The sequence below is a fragment of the Vipera berus genome (genome assembly GCF_964194415.1).
Source record: "Vipera berus genome assembly, chromosome: 1".
In the NCBI taxonomy this organism is placed as follows: domain Eukaryota; kingdom Metazoa; phylum Chordata; class Lepidosauria; order Squamata; family Viperidae; genus Vipera; species Vipera berus.
Window position 1 is genome coordinate 130628991 of NC_138202.1, and position 18074 is coordinate 130647064.

General features: G+C 38.4%; 1 protein-coding gene across 1 annotated transcript in view; it reads right to left on the reverse strand.

The window, feature by feature from the left end:
- Window positions 1-18074, reverse strand: part of SEMA5B (semaphorin 5B) — a 203776-nt gene that overhangs the window by 90244 nt on the left and 95458 nt on the right. Inside the window, exons 7-9 of the mRNA XM_081315124.1 lie at window positions 13413-13698; window positions 6831-6966; window positions 4472-4679 (exon numbers count right to left, since the gene is read on the reverse strand). Of these exons, the coding sequence (XP_081171250.1) occupies window positions 4472-4679; window positions 6831-6966; window positions 13413-13698 (630 nt within the window). The remainder of the gene's footprint in view (window positions 1-4471; window positions 4680-6830; window positions 6967-13412; window positions 13699-18074) is intronic.

The following is an 18074-nucleotide window of genomic DNA, read 5'->3' on the forward strand; positions in this document are numbered from 1 at the left end:
CCACTGTCTACCTATCCTTCTCTGGAAAAGTCTCCTTGCAGAAATCAGGCTGGCCCCCTCCCTGACTGCATTCCCAAAGATGCTAAGGGCAGAGAGGTTCCGGAGAGCAACCAATTCCCTTTATTTGTTTACAGTTGTTTTATTTGTGAATTCTTTCACCTTATTTTGAATTGTACTTTTAATAACAATTGAGATTTGATTTTTTATTGTTGTTGCAATTACCATAGTTGGTTTAAATTGTTTTTCTGTATCATGTTAATTGAGAGTAGTTTTGATTGTGTGGGAGACAAATATGATGATGATGATAGATAGATAGATAGATAGATAGATAGATAGATAGATAGATAGATAGATAGACAGACAGACAGACAGACAGACAGACAGACAGACAGACACTGTATTCTATATTGTCAACTTGACTCTTTCTCATGTTGAATATTATAATGAGTAAACCAATGAAAAGGAGCATTGTGTTTGGAACTGAATGGTTCTAAAAAAATGCTCTAGTGAAGATTACTTGTAGTTTCACATGTTTAGAAAGCACTCCATTATCATACGAACACAGTATGACTTTCCCAACTCCAGAAAATAATAATAAAAAAATTGGAAGGGACCTTTGAGTTCATCTAGTCCAACCCTCTGTTCAGGCAGGAAACCTTATACCATTTCAGACAAATGGCTGTCCAGTCTCTTCTTAAAAACTTCCAGTGTTGGAACATTCACCGCTTCTGTTCCATTGGTTAATTGTTCTAACCGTAGGAAATTTCTCCTTAGTTCTAGGTTGCTTCTCTCTTTGATTAATTTCCATCCATTGCTTCTTGTTCTGCCTTCAGGTGCTTTGGAGAATAATAATAATAGTAGTAAAGTTGGAAGGGACCTTGGAGGTCATCTAGTCCAACCCCCTACTCAGGCAGGAAACCCTATACCATTTCAGACAAATGGCTGTCCAGTCTCTTCTTAAAAACTTCCAGTGTTGGAGCATTCACCGCTTCTGGAGGCAGGTTGTTCCACTGGTTAATTTTTCTAACTGTCAGGAAGTTTCTCCTTAGTTCTAGGTTGCTTCTCTCCTTGACTAGTTTCCATCCGTTGCTTCTTGTCCTGCCTTTGGGCGCTTTGGAGAATAGCTTGCCTCCCTCTTCTTTGTGGCAGCCCCTGAGATATTGGAACACTGCTATCATGTCACCCCTAGTCCTTCTTTTCACTAGACATACCCAATTCCAGCAGCCGTTCCTTATATGTTTTAGCCTCCAGACCTCTAATCATCTTTGTTGCTCTTCTCTGTACTCTTTCCAGTCTCAACATCTCTTTTACATCATGGTGACCAAAACTGGATGCAGTATTCCAAGTGTAGCCTTACCAAGGGATTATAAAGTGGTATTAACACTTCTATCCCTCTGTTAATGCAGCCTAGCACTGTGTTGGCTTTTTTGGCAGCTGCAGCACACTGCTGGCTCATATTGAAGTGATTGTCCACTAGGACTCCGAGATCCCTCTCAGAGTTACTACTATTGAGCAGGGTACCCCCTGTACTATACCTGTACATTTGGTTTTTGTTGCCTAAATGTAGAACCTTACTTTTTTCGCCATTGAATTTCATTTTGTTAGATAGTGCCCAGTGTTCAAGTCGGTCCAGATCCTCCTGTATCTTAAGTCTGTCTTCTGGAGTGTTGGTTATTCGTGCCAGCTTGGTGTCGTCTGCAGATTTGATGAGTTCCCCATCTATCCCCTCGTCCAAATCATTAATGAAGATGTTGAAGAGCACTGGGCCCAGAACAGAGCCCTGGGGCACCCCACTACACACTTCCTTCCATGTAGATGTAGTTCCATTGAGGACCACATGCTGTGTACAGCCGGTCATCCAGCTACAAATCCATCTGGTGGTGATGCTGTCTAACCCACATTTCTATCTTATCAAGTAGTAGTTTGTGATCTACTTTATCAAATGCCTTACTGAATAGCTTGACTCCCTCTTCTTTGTGGCAATCCTTGAGATATTGGAAGACTGCTATCATGTCACCCCTCATCCTTCTCTTCATTAAACTAGACATACCCAATTCCAGCAACTGTTCCTTATATGTTTTAGCATCCAGTCCCCTGATCATCTTTGTTGCTCTTCTCTGTAGTCTTTCTAGAGTCTTAACATCTTTTTTACATCATGGTGACCAAAACTGGTTGCAGTATTCCAAGTGTGGCCTTACCAAGGCATTGTAAAGTGGTATTAACAGTTCTATCCCTCTGTTAATGTAGCCTAGCACTGTGTTGGATTTTTTGGCAGCTGCAGCATACTGCTGGCTCATATTTAAGTGATTGTCCACTAGGACTCCGAGATCCTATTGTGTATCATCGAGTAAATTATAGTAGTACTTAGAGGAGCCATTTATCCTAACATAAAATCAACTTTCTCTTAATATATAATCATTTTTTAAACAGAGCCACAGCATAAATTATGATTAGCCAAAACGTTTTCTTGAATTCTGTAACAAAAGTCAATTCTTTTATAATACTTCACGGACTTTTCCAGGTTCTTTTATCTTAAAAAAAGGCCAACAGGGAAGATCAATCTAGTACTTAAAGCTTAATAACAAGTGTCACATGACTAAGGCACTTTCACTGATTACACCAGAAGTAGGTGAACTACAGAAAGTACAACTACCCAACAATCGAAATTAGCAACTATTAAGGACATGGAAGCCTTTCTACTAATCACTACATTAAAATAAATTTAAATTCAGAGAAATTGAAAATGTTTCTGTGGTTTTCAAGAATCAATTTAAGTGTATGCATGTACCAATAGAGGAGAGGTACAGTATATGTATGTGGATTTTTATGTAAATGTTTATCTGTATGATATGCATGTTTTAGTTAAAGGGAGATACAGAAGACATGGCAAAATGCATGCTTTGCAGGTCCAAGTTTGATTGCTGGGGGAAAAAAGAATCAGTGATGGCAGAGATCTTTACTTAATACATTGGAGAGTTTTTGCCAATTAGAATAGATAATATTAAGTTAAACCAAGCAGGATTATATTAAACCCAGGCAATTTAGTGCTCCATATGTATTTTGAATTAGAATTCCCAAAGCCTCAGCCAGTATGACTAATGAATTAAGTTTCTACCAACTGTTGAATACTGAAAAATCACCAAAATGTTACCTTAATTCCTATATTCCTAATAGCACAAATATCCTTCTTACAATCTACAAACTGTCTATGCTTTTACCTAAATTGCTATCCAAGTGCAAAGCCATTTAACATTCCTTATCTGAGAGCCTGGGTGTATGTACAAGAAAGTTTACAACACAGAGATGTTTACACTGTGTATATCTACCCAAGTACCTTGCTATCTATTTGCTCTCTCTTCTAAAATTGAACTTGTATTCAGAAAACCTTTGTTGTTCATAAAAATCCCATTTGGGAAAATATCAGGTGAGTCTGTTTTTGTTTATAGTAGGTCTCTTCTCCATTAGCCCTTGGTAGAGGCTCTACTTACTTTTGGAGAGGTGTATTTCTTTCAAAAGGGAGGCTAGAAATGAAAAAAATGGGACAAGCTAAACTGCAGGAATACAACCATAATTTTGGTGGAAATGAATCACAGATGCAGTGAAAGGGGAGGGGGGGGACCCGGATTCAATCCCTGCTTGATACAGGATCTGCTATAACTTTTGGACTGATCCAGCCTCTATCTGAAGATATCCATGAAGGAAAGGGCAGGGGAGGAGGTATCCATACTACTTCATGAGACAGCTTAATACAATGAGGCAAGTGTAACTACTTGCTACTACTACTATTACAATAATCCATCAGACATGCTCTTACTATATACAGGTAGTCCTCAACTTACGACCACAATTTCTGTTGTTAAGTGAGACATTTGTTGAGTGTGTTTTGCCCCATTTTACGACCTTTCTTGCCACAGTTGTTAAGTGAATCACTGCAGTTGATAAGTTAGAAACCTGGTTGTTAAACGTATCTGGTTTCCCCGTTGACTTTGCTTGTCAGGAGGTCACAAAAGGTGATCTAAATAATCTAAAAAATAAGGTCCCTAGAATCCTGGGTAACTGTTATACTAAGGTTATATGTTGCATTCAGGATTCATTGCTTCTTAAAATCAGCTCTTATTCTTGTTTGGTTTATATCCTACTCATAAGGCTAATAGTCATACTCATAGGAGCCAGGGTGGCGCAGTGGTTAGAATGTAGTATTGCAGGCTAAGTCAGCCCACTGTTCGATCCTGACCGGCTTAAGGTTGACTCAGCCTTCTGAGATCGGTAAAATGAGGACCCAGATTGTTGGGGGCAATAGGCTGACTCTGTAAACCACTGCAAAGCAGTATATAACTCTAAGTGCTATTGATATTGTTATAAGGAAAGGCCAATTTTCATACCATTTTTGAAAACCCTCAGTGTAGAATTTAGATGATCATCTGAACCAATGGAAGATAAGAAAAGCTCCTCTGGTACCAAGCACACTCACCTGTCCCAATGTACATCACGTGATAGAGTGTATCCTTGCCCTGAACAATGTCAACCACTAATTTGGAAAAACGGATGTTGTCCTGAGTAACATATGGATCCACAGAGACAGGTTGCACCACATCATTCATTAGGAACAAGCGCTGAGCATCCTGCAGGATCCTTTCTGTTAGATTCTCATTGGGGCCATCATCATTCAATACTCCACACTGAAGAACAAAAAGAAAGGAACAAAGGTATTTAGTCTCGTATTATTTAACTTAATTATTTTAAAGTTTTCCTAAAATATTCTTGAATAAATTGTTCTGTCACTCATTGGTAAGTACCTTTTGTTTATGAAGGCAATTTCAGTGTTATCCCTAATCTCCTTACCCTACACATCTGATCTCTGAAACACACACACACACACACAAACACACACACACACACGGCTAAGGATGTTTTTAACTACAGGATTGTATTTTAGTTCTTAAACCTTAATGACATTGGTTGTGTGTACCAAAAAAATTGCTTGTGCATTTTTCAATTGCTCACATTTTCATATTAAATGTCCTGCTTGAAAGCATGTGAGGAATTAATTTTTTCTCCAATAATTTTTTTTCCAGCCAGTATCTTATCTTTGTCATCTCCTGAAGGCTTCACTGACCTTCTGCTTCTTCTCTACTTGAAACTTTCTCTATTTTTTTTTACAAAAAAATCCTGTTACCTACCATTATTACATTCCTTTTTATAAGATTCCCAGCTTGGCTTTGTAATCTTCTCATACTTCTTTTGCAGTGCAAATTTTATTCTTTTAAAAGGACTACAGAATGTCCAAAATATTCCTCAATGCTACTTAAGTTGGGAGAATGTAACATAACACACCTACAGTGAACTGGTATCTGACAGGTATCTAGCATAAAAAACAGGAATGGAATCAACAAGCAATTGTCTGCAACCACCCTCCACAAGGCAGGCAGCAGGCAGGGATAGAGCAGCAGGCATACAGTTGATAACAGGTCAGCTGTGGGTCTTCTGCTGAAACACAACCTTGGCAATAACTGGCAACGCTGAGTTACCAGAATCCTCACATATGCAAAGTGACCTGATAAATACAATGCAGTGGTACACGCAGGCAGAATGGGTAGACACTTGGTCACTTCAATTAAATAGTCATATCACAGAGCTGAGGAAACCTTTGGAACAGCACCCTCTGGAGATAAAACATGGTTTCCACTCTTGAAGTCTCTTAAAACCTGGCTTTGTCAAAACTGACTTAAAAGATGGAGGAAGGAGACCATCGAGCAAGGAATAAGATTAAAGGAGGATATGAGTGACCTCCCTTATACTACCTGGAGGACCCTGAAATAGGTTGAGAGTTGGAATGCCTAAATATACAACCAATATGCTCAAGTGGAGGTTTTTAGTGGATAACAACAGTCTATGTGAATGTGGAGAGACGCAGAGCCCGGCCCATCTGCTGGTATGTTGGCTGCTACCAGAAACATGTACCAATAATGACTTATTTTTGGCCAACGACAAAGGTGGCTTCATTCTGGAAGTTTAAAGTTTGATCTAGACACGAAAGAAGAAGTACCTGGATTTGTTCTTAGCCTGGGGTTAGAGTGTTTGTAGAACAAAATTGTGATGGCAATTTTTTTCCTATAGGCCATTTATGTGTTTTTGTATAGGTGTCATGCTCCCTTTTCAATTATGCGGTCTTTTAAATATTGTAAATTGCCCCAAGTTTTTTGGGAGTCAGGCAGCCTCCATATTCAATAAACTGAATTGTATTGTACTGAATAGAATTGAAGGTTTACTGCCCCCCCCAGAAAAATCTTGGAAATGGACAATGCTAACACAGGAAAATAATGTATATCCTTACTGCTAAAACATTTAGGTGTCATTGTAAGATTCAGGATTGCGAAACCGAAGCCTACACTTGATTGTCAAAGATCACTGGATGACTTTTGGCTAGCCACTATCTTTATGTTTAATCAGCTTCAAAGTAATGTTACGGAAATGAAAATAGAACTGGGAATCCTGTTTATGTCAGCTCAAACTCCTAAAGAAAAAGGAGATATAAACCTAACAGATAAATAGACACATACATGAATAATATCTCCTGTAATCCTTCTTCCTGGCTATATTAAGCAAAGAAATGGCACAAGTAGCATCACTCTTATTACTCTTTTATATACAGTCAGATTAAGGCTTCTGTTCCTATCCGCTAATTCACACATGCCACCTACCTACATAAATTTGAATTCCTTATGTCCAAACTTGATACACTAGTCAACATACAAGACTGATTGATTAGAATGTTTTACCACAGATGAAACAGAAGAAGTTCTGAGTGAGTTGAAATTGTCCTAAAATACCTGAAAATTTGGAATTGGGTTGATTGTTGGGAGCCATGCAGATCTTGGATTCTCCTGGTATCGGAAAGGTCCATTAAAGGCTTGTGTAATAGCACTGAGATTGAAGGCACACACTGCTGAAGCAGCAATACTGTTTCTAGACACAAGGACAGAAGGGAAGAGAAAGGAAGAAAATCAATTTAATCTTTGGAGCACTGAGACTTTCATCATAACAGACATCAAATCTCAGAAAAATAAATGGCACATAGATTGCCAAGAAGCAGCACACAAGGCTACAGGCCTCAGAAGGGGTGAAAAGAATCTACATGGATAAGGTGACAATTAGGAAATGTTGAAAACTCCCTCTTGAACACCTCATGTGATTTAAGACTGGGAAAAGCAATTTTGACACGGAAAGTCACACACAGTTTAATTCACAAGGAACATTAATACTGATACCCCATCAATCCTGACTGGTGGTAAGTGGGCTTAATTTTTAAACCTCTAGTTTATTTTTCAAGGTGAGATTTAATTTTAAGCTCCACAGGTTCCACTGCAATATATTAATTCACCCTCTGACGAAGTCCAGCCACATCTATTAAAGCAGCCATTCTCTTTGCATAAGAGGCTCAAGACATGTCAAGAATAGGGAAATCAGAACTTGTCTAATCTTTTACCTAATACTATAGTTATCTATCAGAACTTCAGAATACGTAACTTTTGGGAAGAAGCAGCTGAACACATGCCGAAGACCTGGACGGTATCTCTTTACTCTCCTACCATCCGGTAGGAGATATAGGAATATAGCCAGCCGTACCAACAGGCTGAAGAACAGCTTTTATCCGTGGGCTGTTAGGCTTTTGAATGGGACATAATCTTATGCAGAATTGACTTGGGAGGCCGGTGTGTGGTGTAGTTGGTTCACATAGTGTGGTGGGATGGAGGGTTTGTTGTCACTGTGTGTTGGGGGGAGAGAGCACAGGGGGAGGCTCAGCTAATCTCAATGTACACATGTTGTACTTTGACAATAAAGGTTTATTATTATTATTATTTATGATCTACTGAAGCCGAACTCTGAAGCAAACCAAATCTTAGCAAAAGCCTTATTGGATACCAAGTCTCCTAAAACATTGTTTTGATTATTCCCAGGTTATCCCATTCTTCACTAAATGTTCCTGTATATTTTGTACATTCAAAAAGTTTCTGGTATAGATTTTTCAATATCCAAATGACTTCAAAACAAAATCCCTACGAAGCCTTACTTCTTCCTCTGCTAACTAAAAGGAGTAGCAACCCTCTAAAGAAATGAGGGCTTTCACAATATATTTATATCTCCAGGTATATGCATTTAGTTTCCCTTAATGTCGATCCATTAAAATCAAGAAGTGCAGTCACTTATTTGTGGCCTTTGTTTAATGCACATGTCAATCATTATCAGATTAATAGTTGGAAAAGGAAACCACTTAGTGTAAGTGCATTTTTGAGGTTTAAGACTAGATTGGAACTAACAGCTGAAATACAAGTGTAGGTGAGAAAGCCAAACAAAATATTTGACATGAGTTTTCAATTGTGCTGGGTCTGTTTTAACTTTTCTACATAATATTCTCTTCATTCTCCCTTTTCAATGTATTTGAGATAGGCTATCCTTATTCAAATGCAATCTACCAAAGAGCTGACACTGAGGTTTTATAATCTGGAGAGTATCAATTTAAGACAAAGTACTTGTAGAGCCGAACTGAGGATTCAAATCATTTCTGTGTTATTTTAAGTAGTAGGGAAAAAGAGGACAAGGAGGAATCACGGAGTTCAAAATCGTTTTTAAAAAGTGTCTAAAAATACAGAAGGCCCTTTCAAAACCCTATGAAAGGCACGTCATCCTGCTGTGCAAATATCTGAATGATTGCTTTTCATATTGTGTCACCACTGGAAATAATTCGGACTTCTATGAAAAGAACAAATGTTTGCTAAACTGGTAATGTTTTACTAGTGGGAACAACTGCATTCCAGGTTGTGAGATTTTACGCAGGAAACAAGTATTTGGGCAAAATATTTAAAAAGGACCCTCCCGGTCCTGTCAAAAGGAAAGAGAAAGAGATCCTATGAAATGGGGGAACAATGTAAACATCCCCTTCTATTATTCTTTACCCATGTTAAGAAGCATGAATGCAGTTTGTGTGATGTTTGATTTAGTATCCTAGCAACATCCAGCACGCGCTGCAGGAACGGCTTATGAGTCTAACATTCATCTCAAAGGGGTTAGACCACACTTTTAGGAAGACTCCTCCAGGATCATCAAAACATCTTAAGAACTTTCTTGATCTGTACCTGAACAAAAGATTCCTTTTTCTTCTTTCCAAAGCAAAAGCAGTTGCTAAAAGAGTAAGTTTGCAGGCTTGTTTTCCTCTCCCAGCCATCCTCCCATTCCACTGAGCAATGCAGCAGTTGGCTGTGAACTTTTCAAAGCACTGCATGATGATGAACCTTTCTTCATTCCAGCCTAAGTGTTACTGACATGTTGCGTGTTCACAGAAGGCCGTTCTTTAGACAGTGCGAATGACAAATGACAACCTAATGCCTTCAGGCATAAGAGGAGAAGCAAAATAATAGTCTAAAAAAAACCCCAAAACCCTGTGCAAGGTTAGAGGCTGGAATGGGGTTTCTAAACCAAGCCGCTGAATGTTTTGCAGCACATTTCATAGCAGAAGTTCATGTTTGGATGATTCAACAGTTTTATGTCTTTGGATCTGGCATATTGGGCTGAGTGACAACTCTGTCAGCATGCAAAGCAGTTGTGGGCTGTAAAATGCAGAACTGGAGCCTGAACAATAAACAAGGATGCCTACCGGAAAACAACTGATTCAGAAACAGATATTCTGCCGATTCAAACACTCCAAAATTTCATGTGAAAAAGACATACAGAAGTATAAAAGTATTGTAGTGTTACAGTGTGCAAAGCATTTCAAACCATCTTACTGAGTGGCTAAGCATTATTGTGATTAAAATATTTGCTTTTTTTAACAATGATGATGATGTTATCCATTCAGCTGTGTCTGACTCTTGGAGATTCTATGGGCCAGGTCTCTCCACATCTTCTGATCTTCCACTACTTCTTTGAGTTGTTCTATGCTCTGGTTGTTGGCATCTGCTTTCCCCCCCCCAATATTACCATTGTCTTAGGAGTGAGGAAGATTGTGTTCTCAGGATTCTCAACATCTTTATGCAACTACACTTCTTGAGCAAATCACCTGAAATGTGGTATCTCCATATAATTTAGTTTCCCAGTCCACAAAGAACCATTTTCCTAGATATACTAATAAGATTATGAATAGTGAAGAGCAAGGATGGTAGCAATTGCTGTATTAACATGTAAGTAGCTAAACTTTTGCCCTCTAAAATCAACCTGCTTCCACAAACTGTGCTTGCAGCCTCTAGAGACTGAGAATGTTCTGAAGAAATTCTTTGTTAAAGTGACAGAAGAGAACACTGATTAAATACATAAAGAGTTATCCTATAATCTGCATGTGATTTCATCAAAATTCAAATGTGAAGGAAATCAACTGTGGTTTTTATCCTAGTCCTACTACCACTCTTTGGGGAAAACAGTTTTAGACATACTAACTTTTTAGAAAACAGCATGCCTTTCAAAAAGTAAATGTGATCCCTTGCCATGAAAAGTTGCATTTTCTGACTCTAGGTAATGGCTATAAATCAACCTCAGCAACCTGAAGACTGTGGACATCAATGCCCAGAATGCCCCAGCCAGCATGCTGGATGTATGTTCATTAGTCACTGAGTCCATGTTCATTGAAATAGCATGTTGGCTGAGGGATTCTAGGAGCTGAAGTCCACACATCTTCATGTTGCTGAGGCTGAAAAACACCGCTCTAAATCATTCCCCTTCGATACAGAAACTCACTCAGAATTCTCTTAATTGAATTTATTTTATTTATTTATTAATTTTTTTATGCCGGCCATCTCCCCTACAAGGTGACTCTTGATATGAAACTGACAACTGGTTAATGCTGTATAAATAAAAACTAGGCAGGCAATACCACAGCCCCAAGTTAACTTATTTTGCAATACATTTTGCAAAAGCTCTGAGAATGAAGTCAGGAGCGAGAAAGCTCTAAACATGTACAGGAAATCCAAGAAAGACTTTTTCTGATATGCTATTATTACGTTTTTTTCACTGTATAATCACATTTACGTCATATGGGTCTCTGAAGAATTGGCACACTAGATGAGAGTGGCAGGTTGTTGGGAAAGCAGTGGACATGCGAAAAACCATGGCACGTCCCTCTCCAGCATATATGGGTATATTTGATCACCATTTCATTTAAAAGGCAGACAGGCTCTGTATTTTCTGGCCCGCCAATGATTAATAGGCTAATGAGAGAAAACACATCATATCCAGAAGCTTGTAAATGTTTTTCGGTGACCCATAGTTCCCTAAATACCTTTTTTTTCCTGCTGACCTAGCTATGTATTAAGCAAGAATATACAATAAATTGGAATATAACAGATTTTTCCACAATAAAGAGCGCCAAGCTGGCTGAAGCCTTGGGGTTGTGCTTTTGCTTTTGTTTGACAATTGCTACTGACCTCATTAAGCGAAAGCTTCAAGATTTGTGAGCATAGATATATTTTCCTCATCCTTGAAAAGCAAGTAGATACAAATAAGGCACCTTTAATGTATCAAATCATATTACTGGAGTGAACACAAGGCTTAATTTATATGCAGAAAGCACAAGCGTGACACAAGTCCTGATAAAAGTTAAAATAATAATTACCCTTGTTTGTCTAGATGACTGACAAATTGGAACATTTTCCCTTCTTTAAATATTTGAAAGAACATTATGTCAGAGCACAACATTCTTATTTGATCTAACTTCAACCATTATCAATAACAATTTCTCTATTCAGTTCTGAAGGTGTTCTCTAATGTTTTTCTTCTTCTTAGGTTAAAGAAAAATATACAATATAATTGCATAAAAGCTCCTGTTTTCTACTACCAAGAGTGCAGTGTAAACAATTAAGGGTGAGATGGAGAAAAATACATCAGCTTCTATATATACACTGAACAATGAAAGAAACACACTGTTCTCTGATTCATCAGAGATATCAACTCTGGATAGTTACCAAATAAGAATCCTTTCCAGCTAATCACACCTCAATTTAATACACCAAGATATGAGCAAGCTTTGTGCTTCTCCATATCAGTCAGAGTTTTTTTTTGGAATCATTCACAGATAAATCAGATAAATCAGACTACAATTTCCAAACCTTCGGGAAAACCAAGGTTCATGAATTTGGGACTAGCCACAACAAGAAGCTTCCCTCCCTGTCTCCAATTTCTGCTGGGATTTATTTTGCTTATGGGAAGCTTGCACGGAGAAAGTCAGTGAGGAAGCCAGCAGCAAGTTACAAGTCCAAGGTCAACAGGCAGCCAAGTGGCTGCTCCTGGCTAGAGGAGGGAGTGAAGGTGTGTGTGAAAATATGGGTTGGGAAATGTACCTAGGGGTCTATTAGAGGTGCTATGTAAGTCAGGACAGGCACTCAGGTAAGTGACACGGGTTGGGAAGTGTGCAAGAGCTACTGCACAGATCAGGGAAGACGAAGACGAAGCGGCATGGGTTGAGAATGGTGCATTGGGATGCATAAGAGGTGTTGCATGGGTTAAGGAAGGCATTCAGGGGGACAGCAGGATCAGGAGTGCTGTATGAGCATGTGCAGGAGGTGCCACACAGATTGGGAGACAGTGCAAGTCAGGGAGGGTACATGGAAGTGTGCAAGAGGTGCATGAGTTGGGAAAGGTACATGGGGAGGTGGTATTGACCCAGGAAGGGTGTGCAGAGGTCCTTCCACTCTTGTTTTTCTCTCCCTCCCTCCTCCCTTCCTGCTGCTAGGTAGGGATGGAATCAAGGGATTGTGAGAGTGTCTGAGAAACTGTCCTGGAACACTGAAAATGAGGAACACCTGACTAGCAGCCACAACTTCCTCAAATTTCATTCCCTCAGGAGTCACGTGTTCCAGATTTTGGACTCATTCTGTAAGTTTACTTATTTATCAGATTGCGAAACCTCCTAACTCCCTTACATAGTCCATTTGAGGTACTGTAGTTCAAAAATTGTTGCCCTACGATGCACCATTTCGCCCAGGTAAAAGATATAGAAGGAAAGGTTTTAGTAGTATACAGACATTCTCATTCTCTCTGAATTTATTTTTAATTTACTCACAGTAATTGCAACCAGCCCATCCAGTCCAAGCCCTTTTTAGATGTTACAGAAAGGGCTACATTCACTGAGTAAGGAAGCCCTCTTAAGCCGCAGCTTATCTTTAGATTATTCTGCAAGTACCCATGCATTTCAGCAAGGGTTATTTGAAGATATTGGCACAGCAAATATAAGACAATTGACACACACACCCCACCGCCTCTCTCTCTCTCACACACACACACACACAACACACAGGCAGTTTGAAGATAATTGTTTAGGGAGAAAAAAAATCCTTGACTTCTTAAAATAAATATAGCATTATAGGAAAAAACAACAACAAAGCATTAAAGATAACTGAGTGGGAACACAAAAGAAATAAGAAACTCACACATTGGTTGTGAATACTCCATAGATCAAATCCTGTTCAGGAAGATAAAATGTGCTTTGCAGTTCATTGTAGTAAAAAGGGATTTCTCCAGAACGGGAACAATTCAGCCGAGCCTTCATGAAAGTTGTCCATGTATCTTCCAACAAAAATCTGCCCCCAACGTCATTTTTACAAACTCTGGCCACCCGAGAATAGACTGTTTTTCCACAATCATGCTCTACAGCATTCTCACGGAAAAAGAAGTAAGTGAACAAACCAATGTCATAGGCAGCAATGAAGTTGGGCTCTGGAGAAAAATTAAACCATAAAACACAGTGAGAAATACATTAAGAAATTGAGCTTTCCATATGAAGTATGAACAAATGCTCACAAGAGACGTGAAGGAGAAAAACAGATCTTTTTCAGAACATCTCAGAAACACAAGCAAGTTATGGTCTGAGTCTTAAAAGCACATCAATAATTGATTCCTCAGCATCAAGAGATAAGTTACATGTTATAAATAAGCCATCAGTATCAAAACGTAAAGGCAGAACACACATAATCTCACTGCTATTTTTGCTCTTTGGGGTTTTTTTTCTCATGGAGTTGAGTTGCACATTCATTTTTAAATCATTAGGTTGAGGATTTATGTGTGATGGGATACATGGATGACAGTATACTTTTTAAAAATTACAGTATGCTCACCAAATTTTATGCTTTACCTAAGGAAAGAAAAATACTGAAAATATTTATGCACGATCAAATTATTCTGAACCAAATTATTCTGCTTATTTCAGAGGAGTTTTTTTATTTATAAGGTTTGCATCATGTATTCATTATTATCAATTCAAGGGTTTATTCAAGTATTAGCCCTAATTAAAACTCTTCAGATACCATGTCTTTCATAAATAATGGGTTTTCTTTCTTTCTTTCTTTCTTTCTTTCTTTCTTTCTTTCTTTCTTTCTTTCTTTCTTTCTCTTTCTTTCTTTCTTTCTTTCTTTTTCTTTCTTTCTTTTCCTTCCTTCCTTCCTTCCTTCCTTCCTTCCTTCCTTCCTTCCTTCCTTCCTTCCTTCCTTCCTTCCTTCCTTCCTTCCTTCCTTGGAGAAGTAATATTCAGCAGTGTGATTTTTTTTTCACCTATCATTACCCAGATTCTGAATGTCTGTACATGCTCATCTGACTTGTGGGAAGATTGGCCTAAATTTTATAAGCTGTTATAATGACAAAGTACAGAAATACTTTCAAGCAACCAAAGGGGACAAATCAGCAAAAGGAACATTAACTCCTATAGGTTAAAACAATAACTGTGATTCAACTACTGGGAAGAGCATTGTCTTTTCTTAGGGTTTTTGCAGTTTCCACCCATGTACCCTATATTCTCAAAACCTTGGAATTGCTCTTATATTCCTATCCCTGAAAAAATAAAACACCCAAATTTTCCACTTAGCTAGAACTGGATTTGAGCCAGTTTGGTGTAATGATGAAGGCACGAGGTTAGAAAATGGGAGGCTGCGATTTCTAGCTCTGCCTTAGGCACAAATCCAGCTAGGTGACCTTGGGCCAGTCACTCTCTCTGAGCCCTAGGAAGAAGGCAAGGGCAAATCACTTTTGAAAAACCTTGACAAAAAAACTGCAGGGATTTATCCAAGAAATTTCAGGAATCAACACTTATTTGAAGGCACACACACATGCGCACACATACACATACACACACGCATCTGAATTCATCTGAAAATACTTAAGGTTTGTCATCTGGCAATTCTGATTATGGACTCAATTTCAATTGAAGTGAACAGATGTTAACTTTTTTTCATAAGAATGAACCGCCAGCCCAAGTCTTCTTCTACAACAAAGGAACTTGAGGCTTAGTGTCAACCTTTGAAATAGATCAGGTCAAGAAACAGACTCTACAAGTTTGACTGGAAGTCTCCTTTCCAGGTAGTCCTCTACTTACAACCACAATTGAGCCCAAAATTTATGTTGTTAAGTGAGACATTAAAGTGAATTTTGCTCCATTTTATGACCTTTTGTACCACAGCTGTTAAGTGAATCTGACTTCCCCAATGACTATGCTTGTCATAAGGTTGCAAAAGGGGATCACATGACCCCATGATCATAAATATGAGTCAGTTGCCAAGAGTCTGAATTTTGATCATGTGACCATGGGGATGCTGCAATGGTCAATAAATATGAAAAATGGTCATAAGTTACTTTTTTTTAAGTGCTGTTGAAACTTTGAACAGTCACTAAATGAACTGTTGCAAGTCAAGGATTACCTGTATTAATACAGGCCGTAGAAAGTCTGACTGTGTTTTCCCCTCCCTTCCTCTTGTACCCTTGGAAGTTAAGATACATAAGATGGATGTATTTTTGCTTCTGTAACCATTCTGGCATGTTTCCTCCAAAGTCACATATGTGGCTGTCTAGCCCACAATTATGAAGTGATAATTTAAAGGACAACTTTGTGAAATTAATTCTGTTATACTTCTTATCTGGGAATAGCTCATGCAGGACCTATTTCTTCCTGGACCACCATTCTCCTTGGCTTATGTGCCAGGTGAGCATCTTAAGTAGATCTGCTGGAGATCATAGCCCCAACCACACAGGCAGCTGCCTCAGGGCCAATAGAAAGGTGAAAGGGAACAGAAGCAACAAACACAAGTAGCATTACTTGTTTGCCTGTTGGTTTGTAGTTAATGACGATGCACAGAAATCCCCTGGAGATGTGAAGAGCTATGTGACACTGTTTTTTATTGAAAAGTTTTAAAAATACAGTTTTCCTTTAAAAAACCCCCTTCCCCCTCCCTCCTCCCCTCCCTACCTCCCCCCTTCCCCCCCTCCCCCCCTCCCTCCTCCCCCCCCACCTCCCCCTAACCCCCCTCCCCCCCCCGGACTTCCCAGAGCTAAATACAAGGTATATATATATAAAAAAGCAATCATAAACAACCATATACTAACAACTATAAATTCTAAAATCCATCACTCTCTAACTTATATAGGATCAAACAAAACTTAGCATTATTAAATATATATAGAAGACAAAATAAAAAAAAAAAGAAAACGAAAGAAGACTTATTCAAATGCTAGATAAAACTTCTTGACCCTATACTTATTCTGGATAAACTCAATCCATTTTCTCCATTCCATAATATAATGTTCTTGCGAGTAATCTTTCAAATAGGCCGAAATCTTCGCCATCTCTGCCAAGTCGGAAACCTTTAAAATCCACTCTTGTATAGTCGGCAGTTCCTCTTTCTTCCAATATTGACCTATCAAAAGTCTTGCTGCCGTAACTAAATTCAACATCAACTTAGAGTCCACAACTGTAGCGTCAACAATTATTCCCAACAAAAAAAATTGCGGACAAAACTTTATCCTCCGTTTAAAAATCTTCTGCATATTCCACCAGACTTTTATCCAAAAAGCCTTGACCTTTTTACATGTCCACCATATGTGAAAATATGTTGCCTCTTCATCACCACACCTCCAACATTTAGGCTGATAATTCGGATACATACTTGCAAGCTTTTTAGGATCTAGATGCCATCTATAAAACATTTTGTAAAAGTTCTCTCTTAAACTTTGAGCTTGAGTGAATTTTACATTCCTCACCCAGATCTTTTCCCACGTGTCCATTGTAATAACTTCCTGAATGTTTTGGGCCCATTTTATCATACAATCCTTAACAAGCTCTGTTTCTGAATCGATCTCTATCAATGCAAGATATATCCGTTTAATATGTGCTGGTCCTTGATTTCTAATTTGCTTTATCAAATTTTCATCAGTCGTTGCAAATCCATTTTTTTGATCTTCTTTCCACCTGGCCTGTAACTGAATATATTGAAACCAAGTCTGAACAACCTTCTCTTCTCGCAAGAAACTATATGATTTCAAGCACCAAATATTCCTTTCCAAACTTAAAATTTCCTTGTAAGTAGTCTCATCATGTTTGAAACCAGCATGTATATTTTCTATTGCGTGTTTTGGGATTGCCCACAATGGTATCTTGCTGCTTAACTTATGTCTATACTTCTTCCAAACTCTCAGCAATGCCTGTCTTAAAATATGCATCCTAAACACAGTATCTACCTTCTTATCATACACCAAATATGCATGCCAGCCAAACAACAGATCATGGCCCTCAAGATTTAATAACCTCGATTGTGTCAAATTAATCCAATCACTTATTCCTACTAGTGCAGCAGCTTCATAATATAATTTAAAATTAGGCATTTTAAGGCCACCTCTCTCACGAGTATCCTGCATAATCTTAAGTTTAACTCGTGGCTTTTTCCCTGCCCACACAAATTTATTGATACCACGCTGCCATTCCTCCAAGTTAGAGTCTTTCTTAAGAATCGGTATCATTTGAAATAAGAATAAAAATTTGGGCAGGACATTCATTTTCACCGCTGCAATCCGTCCCAACAAAGACAATTGCAATTTTTCCCAACTCTCCAGTTCTTTTTGAATTTTCCCCCATAACTTTTCATAATTATTTTTATATAGCTTTGTATTAGAGGGCGACAAAATCACCCCCAAATATTTAACCCTTTTAACAATCTCAAATCCAGTTAATCCTTCTAGGAGAGCCTTCTGCGAAACTGTCATATTTCTAGCCAAAATTTTAGTTTTCTGTATATTTACTTTAAATCCAGAAACCTTCCCATATTGTGTTATTA